Below are 24,893 nucleotides of genomic sequence, written 5' to 3' on the forward strand. Positions count from 1 at the left end.
TCGTTTTCATGAAAACTTACCGTTTGAAAGTAATTGCAACTTTTTTATTAAAAAGCTTGACTCATATGTTGATATGTTTTACACTAAATTATGTATTGTTATTACAAACATTTAGTGATAAAATTTATTTTTATAATAATTAAAAGAATTACTGTAGACACAACTAGAAATAAAAAAAGTTCTGTTATTGAAATTGAACAAAGTCTCTTATATATTTGCATTAATAAAAAAGTTCATATAGATTAATATACAGGCATTTTGAATATAGTCTTTTTGTTTGAAAGTTACAATAAAAAATGTAAAAATGTACCATCTTACAGCTATGGATTTTGTATGTGAATTGCATGATTCTAACAACTGAATCAAATACATCTGTGATTATACCATACTTAAATGATAAACATGAATGTTTTCAAATGAATGATTAAATGAATTATTTAGCTAATATAATTTAGTCTTTTTTTTTTGGCTTTTTGGGATTGCGAGATCTGGATTTAGCTTTGCACAAAGGACAAATTGGAGCATTTCTATGAATCTGCTGATGACATGAAAGACAAGATTTCATTGGAGGAGGTTGTTGCCTAAAAAAATAGAAAATATGATAATTTGTAATTAAAACACTCATGTATGAAAGGATTGACATCAAAAACATACCTAAATGTAGGAGCAGGTGGTCCTGGAGCAGGAGGTAAAGGTCTTGGTTCTGCTTTACTTGATCCTTGCAATGGTTGAGGTGCTAAAAAAGCATTGGTTCCTGGATGTCCACCATGCGAATGCATATTCATAGGTGGAAGTAAATCCTCCCCACGAACATCAACACGCCACTCTGCTTTTTGTATTGGACGATCAAAGTAACTGAAAAAAATATATTTTATTGGTTATTTTTCTTGAAACAGGTTGCAGCTTTGCATAAATACTTAAAGAAATATCTTACTCTGGAGTTATGTCCGATTCAATTTCATAGAGCTCTGGTAATCTTTCAAGTCCTAAATAGTCTCTCCTCATTCTATCAATGTCATGTTTGAGTGGCTGATAATCATTACTGTGAATGATTTTAGCTGATTCCCTAGCTCGATTCCTAGCTTCCTCTGCATGCTTTATTACTGACTCCATCTAATTACAAAAACAGCATTATATTTACAAGATAACATTTGCAGTGAATATTAAATAGAGTGCTTTTTCCCCTACAGCATTGATATCAGCATGAATTTGTCTAAGCTCTTCTACATGAGCCATTTTTTCTTGCATTAAGAGATCCATTTCTTGTTTGTACTCCATCAAACATTTTTCTTCTTGCTCTGTCAATTCTACTTCTTGAAAAATTCTTTGCTTAATTTTATCTAACTGAATAGTTTTCGTTCTGGAAAGAAAAATATAATGGTTTATAAGGAAATAATATAGTATCAAAGTAGAATATGTTTTACCTAATATCCTTCAAAGCTTCAAGCTTTGCAAAGAGAATAGTGCCTTCTGGATTGGCCATTGTCATAGTTTATTTAGATTATAACTATTTTCCGATAAATTGACTAACTTATCCTTATAACCGGATGCTTTAAATTAAAATCGGCATGCGTTATTTTCGAATATAGTAAATCTGAAATGCAGCGTCCGTCTCGTCAGTTGCATTATTTCCAATCTCTTTGTTCGTGCCTGACCGAGGTTACAAGGTGATGTTTTTTATTCGTTTTTTCGCCATAAAACGCAACTCAACTTTGTATTAACAAACTCCTAGCGAAGCAGAATTATTTAAGCGTCATCGACAAAATTGAAGAGTATTTTAACACTGCACATTTGTCTCCCCCTCCAATCGACATTTCAGCTTTCCAGGGGAGCGCGTTCCAAAATTTTATGGTATCCTGTGCTTTTATATTATGCAGCTGGCGGCTGCATCCCTACAGCATCATCAAGAAGACAAGAAGTCTATATCTGTGAACTATCGTGATTTTATCCAATCAGAACTCGAATACCGGGTTCCAATCGAACTAACCAATCGTGTTATTTCTGACTTCTGATGTACACATATACATATGGATATATATGTATGTAGTAAGTATGCATGTATGTACATCCGTACCTATATTTCAGTCACAATATTTGTTTTAAAAAAAGTTCTTATATATACATACATATATATATATATATATATATATATATATATATATATATATATATACCTATGTACCTATATGTAGCGCAACTAATATTAATTCTTATCATTTATCTACATTATGGTATGAAGCAATTTCAACCGAGAAGATGAATAATAATAAATTATATGCTAACAGCCATGTACGTATTTTTACAATTTAGTTACAGTTTTTTCTCGGTAGTCTGTATTCGTATAGTGTCAACAATTGCAATAAACAACAACTCTCTCTTTCTCTCTCTCTTTCTCTCTCTCTCTCTCTCTCTCTCTCTCGAAACGAACGAATGTAGACGCTCAACAAATATATTTGTACAGCGTCTATTAGCTGCTTGCATACTTATTTTAATATCTATGCGGTAGTCTCTGGCGAAAGTAAGAAGTCGATAAAGTAGAAAAATTCCTAGCTCGCACTAGGTATCGCCATTTGCAACCAATGAGTTTTTGAGTTCCAACGGCAAGAACCAACGACCTCGCAACCATTCGCGACCATTGTATATACATACATACATGTATGCACAAACACATAGTCAATATGAGTTAAGTGGCATATCGAGGGGAGGAAAAGACAACGCGCGTATGCAGAGAACGCAAGCAAGCCAAGTAATCTGCAAGCAAGCATATAGCGTGGAGAACCGGATTCCTCCTCTTTTTCTCTTGCTGTGGCATTAGTTTGGTGTGGTATGCGCAGAGCGTTGCGCGCGCTGGGATTCCGGCAGTAGGTAGGTGGATCACGACGTCCGGTGCAGAGTGAGAGACAGTGACACTTGTGAAGAAAACAAACCTTCGAATTGAGATCTGCTATGGCAGACACTACTGTTGATGCGACGCGACGGCTCAACGTTAAGAAGCAAACCCTCGACGACGCCTATGCTGCTCCAGCCAACTTCCTCGAGATCGACGTGATCAATCCTATCACTCATGGCCTCGGCAAGAAACGATACACCGACTACGAAGTCCGGATGAGAGTAAGTATACTCCCCCCTTTTCTTTCACTCGCCACTATCCATCCTTTCGTTATGCGGCTATTTCTTTTGTGCAAATATGAAGCGTCAATTCAGCCTCTCTTGCTTGGTCCGTGCATATAATTTGATTTTGTTTATTTGGAATGAGCGAGAACTGCAGACGCTGCGATCTGTTGTCTTCTAATTGTTTCTGCAGCATCGCATGTACATACACCTCTCGCTGCCAAATGTCACTTGGACATTTATAAGATGGCCATTGTATACACGCTCAAGTTCGATGCATTTTCGCGTTTTTCTGATCGCTATAGCATTATGTGACTTGTGTTGTGATTCATTTGCACGTATAGAACTATGTGAAAATATCGGAAATCACAAGGACAAAGAACTCGCTTGATGGATAAGGCGAATTTGGAACTGAATAGTAAAAAAAAAGTGTTTATAATTAACTGAAAAATGTGGAAATACATTTTGATTTTCTAAATGAAATAATGTTAATTACCATTATTTGTCTTGAAGTGTGTTTTAAGTAGATTGATTCTCCACGAATATTTGTCAAGGCATAAAAAGAATGTGATAGTATTACTTATTTTTTCTCGTTTGCAGACGAATTTGCCAGTCTTCAAAGTTAAAGATTCCAGTGTACGACGACGATATAGCGATTTTGAATGGCTTAGGAATGAATTAGAGCGAGACAGCAAGGTTTGTATTTATTTCAAATATTCATACAGTAACATTCACCTTGAAGTGTCAACAAAAAGAAAATAATAATCACTTTTAATTTATTTTAGATTGTAGTGCCTCCATTACCTGGTAAAGCATGGAAAAGACAGATGCCTTTTAGAGGAGACGATGGAATATTTGAAGAAGATTTCATCGAAGATCGAAGGAAAGGACTAGAAGTGTTTGTTAATAAGTAAGCTTGCTAACCAGTATTACTTTTTCAATTTCAATATCTTTTTTCAACAGTGCTAAGAGATAAGCAATATTAATGTCACCAACTAAAAGTAGATAGTTTTATCACAAGATAAATTTGTATAGGTTTCTCTTTCACGGGTTTTATCGCATATGCGCACATTCTGACTTAGTTTTGCTTATAATACTTTATTTAGGTTAAGCGTGCGCGGACGAAACTGCGCGCATAACTTTGAATGGGCGGAAAATTGAATTAAAAGTATTCAAAATTTACATATTTCTTTTGTTACAGAATTGCCGGTCATCCCTTGGCGCAGAATGAGCGATGTCTACACATGTTTTTGCAGGATGTCTGTATAGATAAAAATTACGTGCCTGGAAAGATAAGGAACACATAGATATATGTATAAAATATTAAATTTAGGCAATAAGAACGTGAAAGCTCATTCGGACATGTCAGATATTCATTTTTAGTTGATTTTCACGAAATATGATCTGGAGTATCTCTCTATATATGATATATAGTGTTTTCCAAAGTATGTATATCCTTTAACTAAACAGAACAAAATTAAATTTATACAATTTCTTTATACATTTCAATTTTAAGCACATATACATGAAAAATACGTACACACATACTCATATTTACAGAATTATATATCACTTAAGCTCTCAATGAATTGTACATTATCTGAATGTGATTTTGAACTTCAAGCAAGATATTGCATCGAATTTGAAAGTCACCATATTTGTATGTAGCAGTTGTTACGATTTGTCAAACGTTTTTGATCTGACTTCACGTGCATTTTTACTCACGGCAAGAATATATATATTGAAAAAATTGTAGGGAACGTTAAATACGATTAAAGATGATAAGATGTTTTTTCTACACATTTCATTTTGATTGAGAGATGTGAGATATGTTGTAAGCAAATTATTTTAAATATATTGCGTATTTCACGATTCGGACCATTAAATGTATTAAACATTCGATTATAGTCAAAAATTCGTTTAAGTATATCAGAGTAAAAAAAGAAACTCGTCTTGTTTATTCACCTCTCTAAAATCCTTTCCGACGCGTCCAATTAAAAAATTCTGTCATTCGTTGTTTTTCTCTCTACAATCAATTATACAAAAATGTGGCTTTTATAGCATTGTTTCTGTTTTATTGACTGAGTAGCTCCGCACCCACAGTTGAGTTCGTTAACACTACAAGCGCTTATGTCGTAGCGGTTTGTTTGCCTTAGCAGCGAACAGTGTGAGCAGCGCGTTGTTTCTAGTTTTGTATTAATTTAATGAAAAATGTGTGAGTGCTGTGGTTTTCGTGCTATGAAAACATGGAACTCGATAAAAGTGGCTTGCTTGGAGTGTCTTACGCCTTTGTGCGTCAAGTACGAGCTGAGTAAAATGCCTAAAAGGTACAAGTTTGTATAAGCTTAAAGCTATAATTAAATATCATAATCATACAATTTCATTAAATATGACAACAAGTAGTTATTTGAATGTTTAAATAAAACTTAACATATAAATTACTAGGACCATAATATTATTAGTAGCTGGTCTTGACGGAGCGGGAAAGAGCACGGTAGTTAATTATCTATTCAACAGTAAGTAAACAACAATCGAACAGGTTTTATTAGAATCAAAAATAAATTGAACGACTATCCTTTTAGAAAGTTATCTTCCAAAATCGACCGTCGTACCAACAATAGGGTTTAGAACGGTAACATTCAAGTATAAAAGGCGCCTGACAATACGATTATACGACGTCGGCGGAAGTCCGCAGATTCGAGAACTTTGGAAAAAATATTACGAAGAAGTGAGTTACAAAGTTCAGATTTTGTAATAGTCATGTAATATCTAACAATTGCGCCTAAATTCACTATCCTTAATTAAATCTACGTCAATATAGTAAACCGACAAGTAGCTTGTGTATACAAATTACGGATACAGTTCAGTTCATTCAATCGATATTCTAGGTGCACGGCGTCATATACGTAGTGGACTCTAGTGATAATAAACGGCTTTTCGAAACAGCACAAGTCTTTCAAGAGTTAGCATGTCATGATTTTATTACTCAGAAGCCAATTTTAATGTAAGCACAATTCTCTCTCTCTCTCTCTCTTTCTCTAGTTTCATGCATTAATAAAAGTGAAATAATTTTTTGGAACTGTTTTTGTTATTTGGCTACAATGGAACGTCCGTATTGTACAGTCTGGCTAACAAGCAAGATCAGAGAATTACTTTGAATGAAATGAATCTCATTGATTTCATGAATCTCTACAGAGTTGCCAATTTTTCACGATGTTTCACAAGAGTTGAAATTTGCACCTGCTTTCGGGATAGAAATAAAAATTTCAATTTGAATAAGTCTATTGATAAGGGATTCGAGTAAGATGAATATTGCAAAGCTATTTTACGCACGATAATGACATTAATCTTTAACAATTGCATATATATGTTAGGTGGCTCATTAATATGATTGATTATAATTATGAAGATTACGAAAGAGAGATGGAACAAAGAAGAGAAAAACGCAAAGCACTTAGGCAAGGATCTGCAAGGTCTTGGGCAGCTCAAAAAATACCAAATCCGTTCGATTATCCTGACACGGATTCCGATACGGTGAGCTTCAAGATAATATTAATTTTTACAATTAATTTCTAATCTACACTTGACTCATTTGCAGTATGGAAAGCCGATTATCCCGAATGACGAGTTACTAGATAAACAGAGTATGTATTGTTTGATATTATTCTGTAAATAATTTTATGATAAAAAAAACGTGCATCATCAATTTTCTGTTTTAGGAAAAGCGCGCAAGAAGAGAAAATCTTTGATGAATCTATTCTGTAGATCGAGAAACAAGACTGCACCTTTACCGGAAGAAAACAATGTACCGACAAAACAAGAAATGAAGGAATTAATTAGAAGCATAACAATAGAAGACCTGATCAGAAACACTCAGGTCCAGGAAGATGCTATCGTGCAGTACAGAAGACCGAAAAGATGGCGAAAGAAAAGGCCAACTACTGCACCGTCAAAAATCGAGCTACCCTCTGAAGTTCAGGTACACGCCAGTCAAGAAGGAAAGATAGAGAAAACAGTAGTACAATTAAATCAACAAGGCAAGAGTAGTGACGTAACGACAGTACAAATTAACAATCGAAATGATGCAGAAGAGGTAATAGTTGAAGCTAACGTAGAAACAAGTGGATCTGAAGCGAGAGTGGAAGTTATCGAAGAGATTGTGTAGTTTTGCAACAAAACAAAATATTTCAAATATTTTGATAACGCTCTATATCTTTTTTTAATCGAAGAAAAACAGATTTTCTTACAGTCTTTTCATTTTACAAATAAAGGATTTTTCAAGCTGTAAATTTTTTGTTTTAATTAACCCACGAACATTATATCTTAGTAGAAATATGAAAGCGTTCATGCTGTTATACATCACGCAATCATCGTGATTCTATCGACCTGCTTACACTGGAAAGTTATATTATATATTATTTCAATATTTAAAGAAATAATCGAGCACATTCTCTGGCGTCGATCACGTAGCAAAGCTGACGGAAGAGAAGCAAAAACGTTAAAAAAATAATCGATGAAAAAGTAGTCGAACCGTGGCAATAGCAGCGTTAAAGCGAGAAGCTCGTAAAGATCGGTCGCGGTAAGGGCGCGCACGATCGATGCGCGTTTACTGCTCTCGCGCGAGCGCGCTCGATTCGAATGGTTGGTAATGGTTGCTCATGGGGCAACGAGATGGTCGAAAAAAAAAAATTCACGATCAAGCAATCAACCAGCCGATTAACCGGCAATTTCATACAAAGTTCTTTCTCCTCGCGAGAGAGAAAGAGCGCGGCTCCTAGGGGATCTGCTGCTCGAGAGCGGGTTATTAAGACGTTCCGCCTGAAATATGACGTCCATGCACAAAATAATTGCCGCGGCGATTCTCTCTCGTGCGCGATGAAGGGGCATTTACGCTTGCTCTCTCGGCTGCGCGAATGGGATGCTTTCCTTTTTTCGGCCGATGAATCCGTGCTTCCTACGAAGATGCTGGATTTCAACAGAGTCAGGGCTCACAATACCGCCCGCTTTCGTCGACAAAAAAAGTCTTATCCGCACAAAACAATAATAACAAGTAGAACTAACCCAGTTTGGTCAGTCAAAGTTCTCGGCTAATAGAAACGATAGCCTGTGCATTATCCGCATCTTACGGGCGTTTTCGAAAACGCAAATGAAAAATACGAGCGGGTCACGCGCGTCTAGTGTAAATCAAAAGGTTTAGGCACACGGTCATTGCGCGGAAACGACGAGGCGCGCATTGTGCTGTCAGCAAGCGCGAGTAGCCAATTAACCCATACACGTGAGAAGAAAAAGCACCCGCATGCGCGTAATCGTTAAGGTTCGCTCCTGACCGCCGATGAAAAGCCCTCGTCCCATAGAGACTCTTCAATCTCCGCGCGTCGTATTTTCGCGGCGGTAGGTCGCGCGTATATATATCTAATTATCGCTTGTCACCCTCCCCACGCAATGATAATAATTCGCGAGAAATCGACACGCTGCCATTGATTAACGGCGCCACTCTCATCGGTGTGTGTAATTTGCAGAATCAGCGAGGAAGAGAGAAAGACTAATAAACGTCTAAATTATTGCGCGTCCAGAGAGAGAGAGAGAGAGAGATAAGCTTTTCGTATACTTGTTTTCACGAGAAAAAAGTCTACGGAACACGCATGCACGATTGCTTCCGAAGCTTATCATGCTTTTTATTGCCGTCCGCTGTTTTAATTTCAATGCACGAGGACGACACAATTGTCAGGCTATATTTTGTGGTATGGTTCCTCGAAACAAATTGAAAGTGTGTTCTCGTAGGTGCGAAATGGCGTCATGTTTCGTTGGGGAGAGGTACGACGTGCAATAAATGTCATGATGTTAAAAGAAAAAGACTCCTTTATTGTATAAAAAGTAATCGGATGCGGTGGGTCGCGCGCGACCATTATGACCATCACCGTTCCGTTAAAAGCATCTAAAAGAACATAAATGCAGCAGGTACGTAAAAATCAGGCTAAAGAAACAATTGACCACGATTCGTAGGCGATTGCTCGTCGGCGGCACACGTGTTTTGCATACGCGCGCTCGCTTAGTCGCCGTCGATGATAAATGCCCGGAGATAGCATATATGCGACTGCCTCGCCGGACGCGACGACCGACGACCATGCGTCTCCTTGTTATTCGCTCATTTCGCCTTTCTGCACGCCCGCGCGCTGTGGCGTCTCACTCGAGTGAGAGAGCATGACGTTTCCCCAGATCGTGGCTTTCAACGTCTATTAATTAAAACCACGACTGTCTTATCAACCTGTATCAAGTGCTCTTCTGCAGTCTTAGTCATTCGGTATTCGAGGTTGCGAGATTACCCAATCAGTAATAATTAAGAATAGCTTTGGTTTAAAAGTCACGATAAAACGTTGTGGATCTTTCAACGAGAACGATTAAAGGGTGAAGTGAAATATACAAAACTATTAACGTATAGTGTAGTACTGAAAGCTTTTGGAGAGTCTTGCACTCTCAGCGGACGTGTAAGGCCCAGTAGTGGAGACGCAGTCTAAGCTATAGTTTCTCAACTTGTTCGCCGAGTCTTGCTCAGCGTACTTTTTTTTTTTTGTCTCAGTCCATTTTTTGAAATCCGCACCGAAGAAGTTCCAGATGACCAGCGTGTCACGATGCTGCATCGCTGTAAGTAATCAACGACGAGCATCGGATCATTCACAAATTTTGTACGATGAATCGAACTTGTATCGCGTGGACACCAACCCAATCTCATGTGATCGTGACTCCATACGATGTTTCTCATGCGATGTTCCGGTTGCACGGGTACCACGTCAACGATATGATCGAGACTAGCTAGAACGGCGATCAACGATCTCAGTTTGTTGTTCTCGAGGTAATACCAGTGAACGAGCAATTCGCCACTCAGTTTGTTGAACATCATGTGGTCAATGGAACCGCAAAGCTCGACCATTCGATAACCCAACTGACGCTGACTGTTGACGTTCCACAGCGAGAGCGAAGCGTCGCCTGGACCTCCGCCGATGCAGAGGATACCCGATGACCACGGATGCCAAGCAAACGCCTGCGAACAAAAGCAGTAATCGGTCGTTCATCAAGATCTGCGACTATGGTCGTACGAGCAGCTCGCCATTTACCTCGACATTGGCGAAGAACTGAATCTCAAACATCACAGCCAGAGATGGAAAACGAAACAACTTGACAAGTCGATCGGCGGTACTCATAGCGAGGTATTGCTCTTTCGGTGACACGTCGATCTTCAGTATGGTCGTGGCGAAGTCTCGCGTGACACGCACGAAACCGGTGATGGTGCTGATGATGTTGATGCGACCGCGCGTGCACGAACTGACATTGCAGAACCAACGACGGGATCAGCAGCGATTATAATTGAATAATTATTCTCGCAACAGTCTTTCACGAGAAGAAACTTACGTGACGATGCGTGTGTCCTTGTCGGTGAACAGGATGTGATCGACATCGCAATCGATTTGACGCGTGTGACAGCCACAATGGCGATGCCAGTACTTCTTCCTCTCGGGTATCATGTACAAGTGTACGCTGCCGTCGTAGCAGCAGGATGCGACATAGTTTCCTACGAATGAATGAGCAACATCAAGTCGAGGCTTTTTTGTTGTGCCACGTGCATTCGCACCGTTGTCGCTCCACTTGACACAGCAAAGATAGTGGTCGTGGTCGATCTTGTTGATCTGGTACTCGGTCTTGAAGTCCACCTCGCAGATGCACAGCGTCTTCTCCAGACCTGCCGCCAGCTCGCCCTTCGAGTTCCAGTCAATGAGATTCTTCAGTCTTATCGGCGAGACGAAGCGGAAGATCTCTGCGTGGCAGATTGAAAAGGGGATTTGACGTTCCGGAATATTTGTACGTGCGCGCGCGCGTGTCCGATACAAATGTCGCATCGATAAAATTATATATAGACGTCGGACTTACGAGCACCATGATCACGATAACGCTTGGACTTTTCGTTTTTCAGGTTCATGAGTGGTTGCTGTCGCGGATGGCACTCCCATTGAGACTCGCCGAATTCCTGCAGCTTCGGATTCATCGATGACGACGAGCTGGACTCGCTGATATTGAGAACGCGTTTGTTTAGCAGTCCGCCGAACACGTTGAGCGCGCGGAACGTATTGCTCATGTACTTTTTGCGCCAGCGATTCACTGCACTCTTTGCCTGCCAACATTTCGTACACGTGTCGGCGAATAATTTGTCGTACGCGCAATGTCAATATTTTACTTCGCTTGCGCAATTTGCGAAAATGTCAATGTCCTTACTTGTTCAACTAAAAGCACCGACGATACCCGATGAAATTATCGAAATATGATTATGATAAAAAAGTCAATGTTCTTCCTATGCCACACTTGCAGAAGCAGCTCGTAAAGCGTCGCAAGCGGCAAGTCGGACGCGATGTAAGCGTATAGGTGAGCTCGCGAGTAATTGACTAAATTGAACGTCGTAGGCACCTGTCGCCTTAACGATCAGCCCTCTTACCCCCGTTTATTCTGTTTTTAATGCTCCAAACGATTAACGGCCATGAATTGCGAGGCCGAGCGACATCGGTACATCAGTGACTTTATATTTATGAACGGAAGTTGCGGGCAAACGGTAGCTGTAACTCGTAAATGCGCCTCTTCTTTTTTCCCATAATCAGCTTTGTAGCGCTGATTTATCGACGGGAAAGTACTTGAAGTGTAAATTTATCGTATTCAAATTTCATCGATTAACTTATCCGTCATTTAACGACGTAGGCAAGGAAAAGAAGGAAACAAACATACGTCTTTGAGTACGTTGAGATGTACACCATCCTTCTCGTCATCCTCATCATTCACATGAAGGTAGCGCGACAGGTCAAGATTGACACCGCGTCGCTTCGGTATGAATCTGTCGGCTGCATCGCCGTGGATGTTTTGCCACCACACTAGTCCACCAACACTCAGTCCGCGTTGATGCTCCGATCCAATTTGCTGCTTATCTCCGCCTGCGGTGATCGACGTTTTACCTGCGTATTCCGACGATGTTAGACCCTGGAATTTCATCGATTTAATATCGCATTCATCACGTATATATGATAGATAGATGTTTCCATTTTAGATTACTTCAATTATAGAAATTGTTAAATCAATACGGAAATTCCAGAAACTTGTTTTCGCGCATATCAATTTTCATAAGAAAACTAAGTATTCGCACATTTATAATTATACAAATTACGCTCGCGCAAACTATGCAAACGCATACTACGCATGCTCGCGTACACCTGGAACAGAGCTACAACTTTTCACATTCGCGAAATTAGTGCTTATAAGACGTGCTATTTCGAGATACGAAAAATCTAAATGAGCACGAAAATGAAAATGACCAAGAAATGAATACCCCTTTTCATTCAAAGCTCATTTTCGCGACACGACACTACCGATTTTTCCAAGCTTTACCGTCGTCGTTGTCGGTGTGCCTATAAACGATGTTATACGGAAGGTATATTAAACGGCTTGCTCGGGTAATTTACAAGGATCGATTTGCATGCCCATTAAAATACTTACATGCCGTATTAAAATGCATTAACATATTGGCGAAAGGCCGTTCACTGCTGCTGTAGCTTGATAACGAAAAACAAAAAAAAAACAAGGAAACATCTTTGCCTTATGCACCCTGTACCCATTGATCTCTTTTTTTTTTAATCTTATAACTCTCGCGAGTTATTTTTCGGAAGTTGAACGATTAAATTTCATAAGCAGTGACATTCATCGGAGCGAGAATCGAGGTTTACACGCTTGCATAAAAATTCAATCATTCACGCGGCCGCTCTAAGAGAGGGAGAGAGAAAGAAAGAGATCCATTAAATACATCAATCTCATCGTCGTCGTCGTCGTCGTCGTCGTGGCAAACCGGCGTCCCATGATTTTTCTCTCTTCTTCCGGAGCAACTTTTGCACACACAGCTGATTTGCATGAAGCTCGGGTCTTGCACAGAGAGCGCCCGAAAAATTCGCTTTTCTCAGCCCCTAGTTATATACACGCAAGATGCGTACAGTCACGCGGTGTGCCGCGCGCGACAGGGGAACTGCCACAATGGGGATTTTCGAGATTAAGTTCCTCCTCTCTCTCTCTCCCGCTTTAGCTATTAATGGACGCTTGGCTATCATAATTTTCTCTCTCTCTCTCTCTCTCTCTCTCTCTCTCTCTCTCTCTCTCTCTCTCTCTCTCTCTCTCTCTCTCTCTCTCTCTCTCTCTCTCTCTCTCTCTCTCTCTCTCGCTCACTCACTTTCGGGTGTTTTTAGATTCTTATCGGGACATCCTTCTCGCCTAGGTCTTTAAATTTTTCACTCACGACGGCATTAATGATCACTCGCACCCAATATTATTTAAATGTATGAAACGGCTATCAGCTAGCGAGTCTAAAGCCAGTAATCGGCGCGCAAATTAACCTGCGTCTTGCATCTGAATTGTGAGCGGTTGCTGCTGTTGCTTGAGGGGGGGGGGACGTATGAGAGAGCTATGCTCGATCTTTGACTCCCCCCTCCTCTTTTATGTATTTCTCGTCGCTCACGTCTTCGTGATTATTATCTACATGTCGCTCATTACATATATCCCTTGACGTCACATTCTAATAACGTGGTTTTCTTTGTTATGTGCACAGACTTTTCGAATCTTTCATCAATCTAGACGTCATCACTTGTGACGATCCTAAGATTTTTGCCCTTAATATAAGTAGTGTATTTTTCACGCGATTAATCCGTTTTGTGCTTATGTTGAAACCACAGATTAATTCTAAATCAGTTGGAACGTAATATAAAAATTAATTATATATCTTGAATAAATTAATTATCTTCTTATTTGCGAACCTAAGAAATAGTTTACTATGATACGCGTAATTATAATTCAACAACAGTTAAAAACTTGTCTTACTTGTATATTTGGACACTACAAAACGTACAGAAAATTGGCAACTTATGTCAAGATAATTCAAGTAAAGGATTAACAAGTTCTTTACTGGATCCTTTAAAGGATTTAATAACCCTTCATTGGTCTCAAATTCTTTAAAGGATTTGTTAATCCTTTACTGGAATGAATGAGTTGAACTGTTCGGAAGATACAGGACGAAAGAGAGAGAATAATCAACTTATCAAACCGAAGACGAAGAAAGTGAAGAAGAAGGAGGCAAGTACAGTTGACGAAAAAAAGGTGGAGCACGTTGTGTCATCTATATAGCTCACGTGCAAAAGAATATAAGACAAAAGCGTTAAAGATATATACGTAGGTTCAGCAGTAGCAGCAGCAGCAGACAAGTCGAGGCTACTCTTCCCACGGTGTGGTGGATGGCCGCAACGACGCGCGTCGCGCCGCCTTTGGAAAAAGAGCCGAACCGGTAGACAAGATGACATCACACGTGTCGCGCATCACCTGCGCAGCGCTCGCTACGAAAAAAAACCAAAAAAGGACGGGGTCGGTCGAAAAGTTCGCAGGGGGTCTCCTTTGCTCGAGGTTAAAACCACACCGCGAGAGGATTGGTCACTTTAACGTTTTAGCCCAACGACATATTCTCTCTCTCTCTCTCTCTCAGATTGATCGTTCTGTATATATATATATATATATATATATATATGTAATACATGTTGCGCTCGTTCTTGAGTGATAGCTCGTTTAGAGGTGTGAATATTAATGAGGGCCGGTCGAACGAACGCAGTAACCCAAGCAAAAAACAAACAGACTCGAACAACGCTAATGGCTCGATAGACGTTATTATGCATGTGTTGTATAGCGACTCACCGTGGACAGGCCGGTTGTTTTGCCGAATATGCTACTTGTGATGCTCAGCGATGAGTTGTCTCCGACTAAGTGGCTTACCTGCAAATGAGCATCAAACATTAGATATAGTTTATAACTCTCTCTCTCGTACTTATGTATGTATATATAATATAGTGGAGGAGGAGGAATACACACTCATGATTATAGGGAACCAAGCTAATGCGTACAGGTACCTAGTGTACCTCTGCAGCGTTCTACGTGGACGTAGTTTTTGAAATCACAATAACAATAACAATATATATTTATATACTTAAATGATTCATAAAGGTAATTCTGTTCCTTCTTCAAATCCAATGCAATCGTCGTATTGCGAAATATGAATGTTGTTTGAAACCAAAGGACAAAAGTCTACATTGCTTTCTTTTCTCGAAATGTTTGAAACATACAATTCCATGTCGTGCGCGTGCATTAGAGATTTGAAAAGTTAACTCGTGTATAGGCAAAGGTATATACATCGAAGTCTCTCGCCCGCTAGAGGAATAAATTATAATAAAGCAGCCGTGCGGCGATAATGGGTCTCCGAGGTGCACTCACTAGGGCGCGACAATTCAAATGAACGTCAAGTACGGGAATCGGCGAACAGCAGCAACGACAACGGCGGAAAAGTCCAAGTGTAAAAGTGATTTACCGCTGCGCCGAGCATTTAGAGTGGGCACGCCGGATTATAAATACACGCCATTTTTTTTTCTACGCCTCGGTACGCGCGCATTCTATATATCGATCTCGGGGGGAAAAAAATTACGTAACGTGCGTTATAGTCGCGAGAGAAAAGAAAAAGGGAGGAAAACAGTCTCGGGGATAGCGTGCAAGGTATCCCACGACGTGGCGGCGCGAACACGCGAAATTAGCATACTAGCGAGTAGTGAGAGGACGCCCCGAAGGAGAAAAATCAACTGTGGCCGAGAGAGAGAGAGAGAGATACACGTTTCCGTGGGCGATCCGGGTTATATGCGTGTCTTCGTGTTTTCTCCCCTCCTATCCTTCATTTACTCAAAGGATCATCGACGTTAAACCGAAGAATCGACCTCTGATGCACCTGTGACGACGACGACGAAAGATGCAATTTTATAGCTAGCACCCCGCAAGTTGGAAGTTTGGAATTGACAACGGTATGTGCCCGTCAAATCGCCACACAATTTGTGTATTGAAACCACAACTGTTATTCTCAGTGTGATAGATATATGTATTTCTATGGATTTTATGTTAGCAGGTACGACGACAATTTAAACGCTTGTATCTATAAAAAAGTATTTACTGAAGGTATTATATTTCTGTGCAATTACGAATATTATTTGCCGTAGAATCTTTCAAATAACTTATATAAAATGAATCAGTGATTAAAGACAAATGAAAGAAAGAAATTTTGATAAATATTCTTTCCCTGTTGATTGTCGTCAAACGGCAAATGATCTTGAAGCTAATCCATCCATTATAACTAACTATAACAATTTGCGCATGTAGGTATAATTAAAAGGTTTGCCAATAAAGATCTAGATCAATGCTTCACTGCTGACAATAATAACAATAACAGCAATATACCAATTTCCCGTCGACGAATATACAAGAGTCATGACAACGCTCACAGCTGCAGTTTTTCAATCAATCGAAAGCCTTTGCCTCCCTCGCTCATATCTCTCATACCGTACACCTTCAAGCGAACCTCCAGAGTCTGTCTTTCTCTCTCTCTCTCTCTCTCTCTCTCTCTCTCTCTCTCTCTCTCGCTTTTTCTATTGCGGGGCACGCGAGCGCTTTAGCTATCTCGCGCGAGTTCCGGCCTTCGAGCGCGCGCGCGCGCGTCGTGTGTCGAACCAGGAAAGGCTTTTACCGCGATCCGCGATTAGAAAAAATTCCATAATGTTTGTTTAACTAGCGGCCCTCGTGGCGCGAGCGTGCACGACACGCTCTTTTTCCCCCCTTTTTATTCGCTCTCGACCATAGCGGCACTGCGCTTTCTGCGATTCGGCTTTTTTACTCGACCTTTACATGCATAGTTGCATGCTCATACGGAGCCCCGCGACAGTACCACACGGTTGCTCGCGATCGTCTATTTTTGAAGGAGATGCCAAAGTGTGTACGTCATGCGCGGAACCAATTTTTTTTCTTGGCTTTTCTTTAGTTGCTAGTAAATAATTATGACTTATAACTCGCTTCAAGTTGCTCAGTTCGATTCCCTGCATAAATTTCACTTGCTTTCAAAGTAAACGCGTTCATTTGTTTATTATCAGGGAATGACCAGTCTTATATAAAATAATACGAAACCTCGATTTGTAATCGAGATATGCGGGGATGAAAAGTCGCTAGAACAATAGAAAAAGAAAAAAAAAGTGAAAAAAAGCGGCAAAAAACCGCTTCGAAAGTTCACTGAATGCCCGCGTTGAACAGCGATGACCGTTGTCTCTAATGCCACATCTACATTTTTCAGTAGTCCTATGTCACGTCGAGTCAGCCACACTCATCTCCTTATCGACAATCGCCACAGCTTGAAGCTCTTGCACGTTCTCCCTGGGGACATCAGTCGAGCGTGCGCGAGTGCGTGCGTGCGTGCGTGCGTGCGTACGCGCACGCATGTTGTGTCTCTCGTGCGAGTCTTTCGGCGCCCAGCAATTTCGCCGACTGTCCCCACCCGCGCAACAAAGGCCTGCGCCCGGCGAAGCAGAAGAGGTGGCTGGCAAGGCGGGAAGGGGAAGAGCATGCACGCAGCTCGCGCGACGTTAGAACGGGCGTTAGAGCGAGGCCATTGGCTCACGGCGGAGGCCGGCCCCTATATGCCAAGTTGCAGACCCGCGGGGCGCCCCGCCGCCGCCACCGTCACCGCCGCCACGGGGGATCCCCTGCCACTGCCTACTCCGCTCCGCCAGCAGACACACACACGCGCGCGCGCGCCTAGCAGAGGTGGAGGAATTGATTTAAGGTTGCTGCTCCCGTCGCTGCCTTCGCTCTTTCTCTCTTGCGTACGCGTTGATATGCTTGCGGGGTTTGTCTGCTGCTTATTTTGGCGCTTCACCCTCTCGATTGGCGATCCCGGGGTCCGCGTGCGATGTCCTATAGGGCTACTGCGATTTTCTCTGCTGCACTCTTGAAATTTCGCTGAGCTTGGTTCGCTTGTTTACTGTAATACGATACTTATTGCCGTGCGTGCTCGAGGGTGCATCGTATAATTCAAGATCTCCGTTTTTTTAGCTTTACTTTCAGCGATGGATATATTTTGTATTGAGATTCGTGCATCCGTTACTCGATACCTTCATTTCATTCAGAATAGCCAGTCGCAATGCACTAGTCTTTGCACGCTAATGGAAAATTATCATATTTCTGATTAAATTGCATCAATTAAACTGCTTCAAATGAAATGTCATCGTCCATTTGTTCTGAGTAATAATAATTCATTTGCTAAAATTAATTGAAAACAGAAAAGACGCGAGACCCCCCCCCCCCTCCCCAACCCCCGCCATTCAGAAAATGCAGAGTATCAAACGTTCTCCAGAATTTTCAATATATATTTCGCAGCATAATCCTAATCAATTTAAATCTTACAAGCAGCGACGAAAAAGGACGAATATGTCTCGGTATTTACAGTTGGGGATATCGTCCAATCAAGCAACAGCGACTCAAACATCCTACGTGAAAATAAAATAAACAAAGCATCTTTCTCTAGCAGTGATAAATACATCAATTTCACGTTCCAATATCGTTGCGCTGCCGCTCGTCGCTGTTTTAATTAAACTCTAACTTTGCAATCATCGCATTAGCCTCCAAGGAAAGAGAGAGAAAGAGAGAGAGAGAAAGAAGCGAAGCGTCAGAAAAGGGCGAAGTGAATAAAAAGAGAGAGAAAGAGAGAAGCAGCCGAACGAGTCCCGAACCGGCAGCGCTTACGGAGAGAGAGAGAGAGAGAGAGAGAGAGAGAGAGAGAGAGAGAGAGAAGGCCCCGCGAGCTGGCTGCTGCGGCTCCTGCTCTGGACCCAGTCGAAGCCTCCTCAGTCGCTCGCCGCCGTTCAGCTTGTGCGCAAGGTTGTTGCGCCGTCGCTTCGCGATTTCTTATGCATCTTCCGGACCGACTCTTTCTCTTACGTACATGTATATCGTATGCAGTGTAAAATCGTTCAGCTATAGTGAAGATAACGCTATGTAGTCGAGTTTTTCTGCATCGGCAATGATGGATTGTTTGACGAAAAGAGACGAGAGCAAAATCTTTGAAAAAGAAAGTGTAACGACGAAAAGCAAGGTGACAATGCTCGCAAGTAAAAAGTGCGCAACGCGTGTGGCCCGCGACGTACATATATATGTATATACGTATATATGTACACACACATATATATACATATAAGTATAGTGCAAGCTCGCTGCAGACAGAACGAGAGAGAGGGAGAGAGTAGAGAGACATCGATGGCAGCACAAGTGCGGTAAGTTTCGGGATAAAGTCCCCGATGGCGTTCCAAAGAATGGTATGATCCCCAGTCGACACCCACGCACACGCGCCAACCAAACCCACTTGTACACACGAACGTACATATGCATTGGTGTGCCTGCTTCTTTAACCATAGACCGATTCTTATGTATGTGTGTATGGACTTGAAGTTTTTTCTCCTCGGCGAAGATCGTTTTGATAAGAGCGGGTTTTCACGATTGTTGCTTTTGGACGATATTACCTTGTATTGTTTCGATAAATTAAGACGCGTGGAAGAGCTTGTCAGACGGAATGCCGTTAAAAAAATCGTTTCACCGAAATTACATTCGAAGGTATTTAGAACAGCTGCTCGGAATGATGTTTTTCTCAAGGCAAGTTCTATGAAATTGCAAGATACCGCAACAAGGATAGAAAAGAAATGGGAACTACGAATATTCTTTCAAACGTTCGCAAAGTACATCATTTCAAACACTTTCAAGTTGCTGCTCGCGAGACTTCTTGCGCATAGTAAATATTTTCCTCGAATCGTAAATGGCCAGACTTTGCAATGAGGCCTGAAAAAAACCAACAAAATCCACAACGTCTCGAAAATTACCGAGTCAAAAACGAGTTTACCACATGCACTCGAGCGGGCGAATAGAGAAAAGTCCCGATTTGTTATCATAGCTGCGTTCGCCACTGTAATCGTAGAGGATGCGTCGCCCGAGGGCACGATTTCTTCCGGTCTCGAGAAATGAGTTCAAAAAAAACAAGAACGGAGGGGGAGGGAAAAAAGAAATGTAAGTGTTCAGGATAGAGAGAGAGAGAGAGAGAACGGTGCTTGATTTCATTTTAATTGAAAATTGGCGAACAGCAAAATTGCGACGTAGCACTCACATGGGTCGTCAGACGGGAAAATACTATACTACGCTGATTTTTTGCTTCTTCATTGAAGCCTTTCTCGATGACTGATTGTAGACTTTCGACACGTGGATTTTCGGCGGTACAGAATTTATTCGTCAAACGGTGTTGTTTCATAACTTTTAATAGTTTCTTCATTGTCTTGAGAGAAAAGTGTATTTGTTCTCATGGTCATCTCACCAAGTACATTGTTCAACGTAGTAACAAGATTTCCCGTGAGAATAGTGAAATAACGGATTGAAAATTTAATAAATAATTCGCAGCTGATTGTCCGCGATGAACATTAATCTGGATTTGTCTGACAATAAAATCGGTTCGCGTCCTTGTATAAAAAATTGCTCGTTGTTGTTTTTTTTTTGTCGTATTCAAAGAAACCATGATCGGTCGACAATTAGAAACGCGCTGAGCGCTTCAAGGCTTCTTCATTGTTCAAACATTCACGGTACGTCGAGTGTTTACGATGTTGAGAAAGCGTTGTTTTGTTTTTTTTTTATTGCTGGTTTTAGTCGGTTAATTTTTCACTGATTTTTCTTGCTCTGCGCGCGAAGAAAAGCACGCCTCTAGCGATAAAGTACGTCTAAGCAAGGCGCTGCTTTAACGACGCTAATAAATAATGTATCAAGAGCGCTGAAAATTATTTATTAGCGCGAAACACTCACCGGACAAGAGAGAGGGAGAGAGAGAGAGAGATTTTCAAGAAGCAGTTGTAAATGCAAATTCGCGTTCGGCGTGCGCAAACGTTATATGCCGTTAACCGAAGCTGCACGCGCGTGGGTTCTGATGCAACATTGTCGATACTCGAGATCACCGACGATTATTTTGACGACTTATCTGACTGCCGCACGACCAATTAAACCAACAATATGCGTGTGCATCTCCCAGATGTTGTCGTTGTAATAATATGCTCCTTTGAACTACGTTGACTGAGATTATTTTGGCATCGATGAAAAAGATTAAAGGCCATAAATCAAACATTAGAATCGAAACCACAATCGCAGATGAGTGTGGGATAAGGCGCTCTATGCTTTGCAATTTTCATGAAAAAATCGGGCATTTGCATAATACTGTCCGGCGAGAGACGCGCGGTTCCGATCGCTGATTTCAGTTTGCTATTGAAAAACGATGCTCGCCATTGTTTTCCTCAGAATCGCGAGGAATAATACTTGAAGCTGGAGTTGGAGGCGAAGCAATGGAATGTCGCCCGGAAAAACGTAACGCCTCTCGCGTTTTTATGCCTGAGAAAACCGTGGATTCCGTTGATATAATCGTTCAATTCGCAGTGTTTCGCGGAAAATCGACATCGACGACCGGAGGCGCGATTATTAGCGGCTGGGCCTTTTACGATCGCTCGCGCGCGCGCCAAGGGAATTATGCTGCTGCTGCCGCCGCCGCTGCCGCCGCCGCCGCCGCCGCCACCGCCGCGGCTATATCATACAGATGCTATACCTTTTATAGAGATATTCCACGGATGCGAGTGATTTGGCGAGTGTAAAACTTAATTGGGGTCTCGGCGCGCAACGTCCGAGGAAAAACTATCATTTCTTATCTTCTGCTTCTCATCGATTGCGAAATGTAGCGTTGCGCTCCGGGGGAAAAGCTTCTCGCAGCGATCCTTGTCGATTTTTCAAGCCGCGCCAGACGAAAAAGTCAAATTTCATATTCGATTAGTAGATCGCGTGTTAGCAAAACGAAGAAGGAGATAGATATGTGTGTAGGCTGCTCCTATCGACGAGGCACAATCTGAAAAAAAAGAGCATCGGCTTGATTACAAGTCGAGAGAAAAAGCTCTCTCACTACTGTTTACCGCGAGATAGAGCGAGTTATTGTGCCTCGTAATTGCTATAAATTGAACGTCCCGATCGGCTCACTCGCGGCGTTATAAACTCACCGGCGAAATGATGACGGGACAATTTCGCCCTGGAATTCCGTGCAATTAATTTTTTCTCGCCATGTCGAGGCAACTCGCGCGAGCAAGCCAACAGAGGTCGAGTTTATTAATTAATATATCGGTGTCCAGCGACTTGTGTATACTAGCTCGCTTTGCTTCATCTCCGCCTCGTGTGTCTTTTCATCTTTATTATGGAACTGGCCGTTGCGAGTCTCACTATTTTCCATGAGCCGCGTGCGAGCTGCTCGTTTCTTTGTGGCTTACATGCTGGGAAAACGCATTGAAAAGGTTCAATCTAACAACCTAAAGGATTTTCGGAGATCCTTCATTCGATCTTCAATTATTCCTCCTGAAATTGAAATTATAACGTATCATAATGAAAAGCTTGTGTTCACATCAATCTGGAATTTTTATTTATTCTCGACGTATATATAGAAAATGACCAAAGTCCCGATCATGACGCAAGATCTTTTTATTTAAATTCATTATCGACGATCGCGCAAAAGAACGACTTCAGTTCGGTAAAATCTAGTTTGTTTTCAATCTTAACAACTTAACACATACATCCACGCACGCATACGCAGAAAGTCCAAGCGTAAGTAGAGCTGCTAGAACTTTTTGGGCGATTCCACGCGGGACTGACGTCAGTCACCCTGATGGACACGCCACACGCCAAGGGCGTGAAGAAACAAGAGGAAAAGAAGACGAGAGAGAAGGAGAAAAAGTCGAACAATAGCTGTCCGCGCGTGTAAAGCCGAACTAAACGTACCGTTAAGGAATTTTATCTGAGGAGGGTCCTTATTCAATTAAAACTCGCGGACCGCTACAAACCGCGTTCCGAGCGAATTCACTTCGCATTCGATACGTTATACATATAAGTGTAGTTAATAGAGCCGTATTCAAAGTTCAGTTTTCTCTTGGTTTTTTTCGGAGGAAACGTAATAACATTGCCAGGGAGAGAGAGAGAGAGCGTATAGGTGTAGTGGTGAATTTTTTGTGGAGCACGTATATGCCACACGGCGGCGAGAGTTATTAATTTCCCTGGCGGGTGTCCGATAAGATCCGACATCCTTGTTCCAGATACGCGGTGCTTATACACCCGCAGCTATAATATACGGCAAAAGGCGGGCGTGACAATACTGAAAAATAATCGTTTTCACTCGCAGCTGTGTGTGTGTGTGTATAGAGGAAGAGAGAGAGAGAGAGAGAGAGAGAGAGAGAGAGAGAGAGAGGCGAGAGAAAGATACTTTGCGCAAGTGCACTCACCTTATTTTTTTCCTCGTTTTACATCGACGGCTTTTGATCTTGCCTCCAATTTGAGGAAAAGCTGTCGAGACGCGATTATTTACGAGTTTTTGCGCAGCCGTGTGTGGAGCTTTGGAGCGTTATTGAAAATTCTCGATGCCACGCTAGCGATAAAATACACGCGGCTACTCTTTTTCCAAGGCGTAATTGGTAGAAAGTGCGCGCGCGCCCGACCCGCAGGTGGCCGCGCGCTGTAGCCGCGAGATTTGTTCAGCCGCGGCCCGTACATACAACAATTGCAGATGGAAAATTCTCCGTGGCGATGCTCTATAAACGTAGAGCGCGCGCCGGGGCTATTGTTACGAGTCTCGTTCGCTGGTGCGCTTACAATGCTCGCGGAATTTCCGACTTTGGCTTTTTTTCGTGGCAAATTATATCTCCCCCCCTCATCCCTCTCCACCCACCCCGCCGCATTGGCCGTGAGCAATTTCACTTTGCTGCGATCGAGAATTTATAGTGATTAGTTTTCAAGAGTTGCGTGCTCGCGCGCATGCGCGGCTCCTTGGGTGGCTCGTCCGCCGCCGCCGTCTCTGCAGGGGGTCAACCTGATATCTCTGTCCCGTAGTTACGGACTTCCATCTCTCTCTCTCTCTCTCTCTCTCTCTCTTTCTCTTCTCGTGTCGATGATTTTTCATTTTTCATTAATATCCGCTTTTCTCGATCGCTCTGCAGGCCTTTGCTTTGTGCCCTACGCCGGTTTTCAAGCGTTTCGCCAAGTCATCACTCGGGGTACTACTACTACTGTTCAGCGGATAAAAGTCCGTAACAGTGAAACAGCGATTGCGTCTTTTTTTTTGCTCCGCTTGCAAGACATATGACTGAATAGCCTGCTAGTGAATTCATATATTTTTCTACGCTATCTTTTCAAGCGTTGCGATTATTACTGAAAAATTGTTTAAACTTGGCATATTTTAGGAAATTTGAAACATTAGGTAGCAATAAGGCAGTACTATGGGACGCCACTGTAATTTTCGATAATCACGCAATCACCAATAAAATTATCGCTTAAACACACTTTAAAAGTGGACGCGCCTCAGCGCTGGAATAACATTCTCGCCAAAGAAAAATACTTCACCTGCCGTGGAATTGAAGCCAAAATCCTGTGGCGACGGTACGTTAATTTTCGGCAAAATATAAGATGCAAGTGAGCGAACGAGAGAGTGAGAAATCCCAGTGACTTGGCATCGAAAATCCCACAGTCGGCCAGCTAGTTGGCCATGTGTACGATAAAAGGCCGCAAGCCGTTTGCATTGCCGCCTTCGCATTAGTCAAATTCTTCTCCCCTCTTTGCTTTCACTCATATATCTATATATGTTTTTTGCTTTCTTTTATTTGCCGCTCGGCCCTTTCGTGTGTCCCAATGAAAACGAGTTTTTGGCTCTGACCGTAAAAAAGGAGGAGCACGTCCTTCGGATGATCACATAATCGTGCATTCACCTCTCTCTCTCTCTCTCTCTCTCTCTCTCTTTCTCTCTCTTCCTTCCTCCCGTGATC

The 24,893-nt window shown here is 41.8% G+C and overlaps 4 protein-coding genes across 5 annotated transcripts; 2 read left to right on the forward strand and 2 right to left on the reverse strand.

Annotated features, from left to right (window-relative positions):
• Positions 1–210: 210 nt before the first annotated feature.
• On the reverse strand, positions 211–1,916 carry LOC131674275 (zinc finger C4H2 domain-containing protein). The gene is made up of 5 exons (XM_058952863.1): positions 1,425–1,916; positions 1,189–1,360; positions 935–1,113; positions 655–855; positions 211–581 (listed from the first exon to the last, which is right to left on the reverse strand). The coding sequence occupies exons 1-5, from the start codon at positions 1,487–1,489 to the stop codon at positions 452–454; spliced, it is 747 nt and encodes a 248-aa protein (XP_058808846.1). The 5' UTR covers positions 1,490–1,916; the 3' UTR covers positions 211–451.
• A 760-nt stretch (positions 1,917–2,676) lies between these two features.
• Positions 2,677–5,039, forward strand: LOC131674276 (sorting nexin-12). The gene is made up of 4 exons (XM_058952864.1): positions 2,677–3,111; positions 3,712–3,807; positions 3,897–4,021; positions 4,313–5,039. The coding sequence occupies exons 1-4, from the start codon at positions 2,947–2,949 to the stop codon at positions 4,416–4,418; spliced, it is 492 nt and encodes a 163-aa protein (XP_058808847.1). The 5' UTR covers positions 2,677–2,946; the 3' UTR covers positions 4,419–5,039.
• A 162-nt stretch (positions 5,040–5,201) lies between these two features.
• Positions 5,202–7,908, forward strand: LOC131674274 (ADP-ribosylation factor-like protein 13B). 2 transcript variants are annotated; one of them, XM_058952860.1, is made up of 8 exons: positions 5,202–5,438; positions 5,557–5,627; positions 5,694–5,839; positions 6,000–6,115; positions 6,235–6,411; positions 6,486–6,645; positions 6,710–6,755; positions 6,831–7,908. In XM_058952860.1, exons 1-8 carry the CDS (start codon positions 5,323–5,325, stop codon positions 7,274–7,276), a joined length of 1,278 nt encoding a protein of 425 aa, XP_058808843.1. In that variant the 5' UTR covers positions 5,202–5,322; the 3' UTR covers positions 7,277–7,908. The 2 variants fall into 2 exon arrangements, with proteins under 2 accessions (XP_058808843.1, XP_058808844.1); XM_058952861.1 differs by having other exon boundaries at positions 6,837–7,908.
• A 1,044-nt stretch (positions 7,909–8,952) lies between these two features.
• LOC131674291 (protein cortex-like) lies at positions 8,953–20,344 on the reverse strand. Its single transcript, XM_058952883.1, has 9 exons — positions 20,183–20,344; positions 14,866–14,943; positions 11,878–12,126; positions 11,035–11,275; positions 10,739–10,921; positions 10,519–10,678; positions 10,224–10,431; positions 9,832–10,150; positions 8,953–9,751 (listed from the first exon to the last, which is right to left on the reverse strand). The coding sequence occupies exons 1-9, from the start codon at positions 20,342–20,344 to the stop codon at positions 9,540–9,542; spliced, it is 1,812 nt and encodes a 603-aa protein (XP_058808866.1). The 3' UTR covers positions 8,953–9,539.
• Positions 20,345–24,893: the final 4,549 nt, after the last annotated feature.

The sequence above is a fragment of the Phymastichus coffea genome, unplaced genomic scaffold (genome assembly GCF_024137745.1).
Source record: "Phymastichus coffea isolate CEN01 unplaced genomic scaffold, Cenicafe_Pcof_1.1 PCOF00225, whole genome shotgun sequence".
NCBI lineage: Eukaryota > Metazoa > Arthropoda > Insecta > Hymenoptera > Eulophidae > Phymastichus > Phymastichus coffea.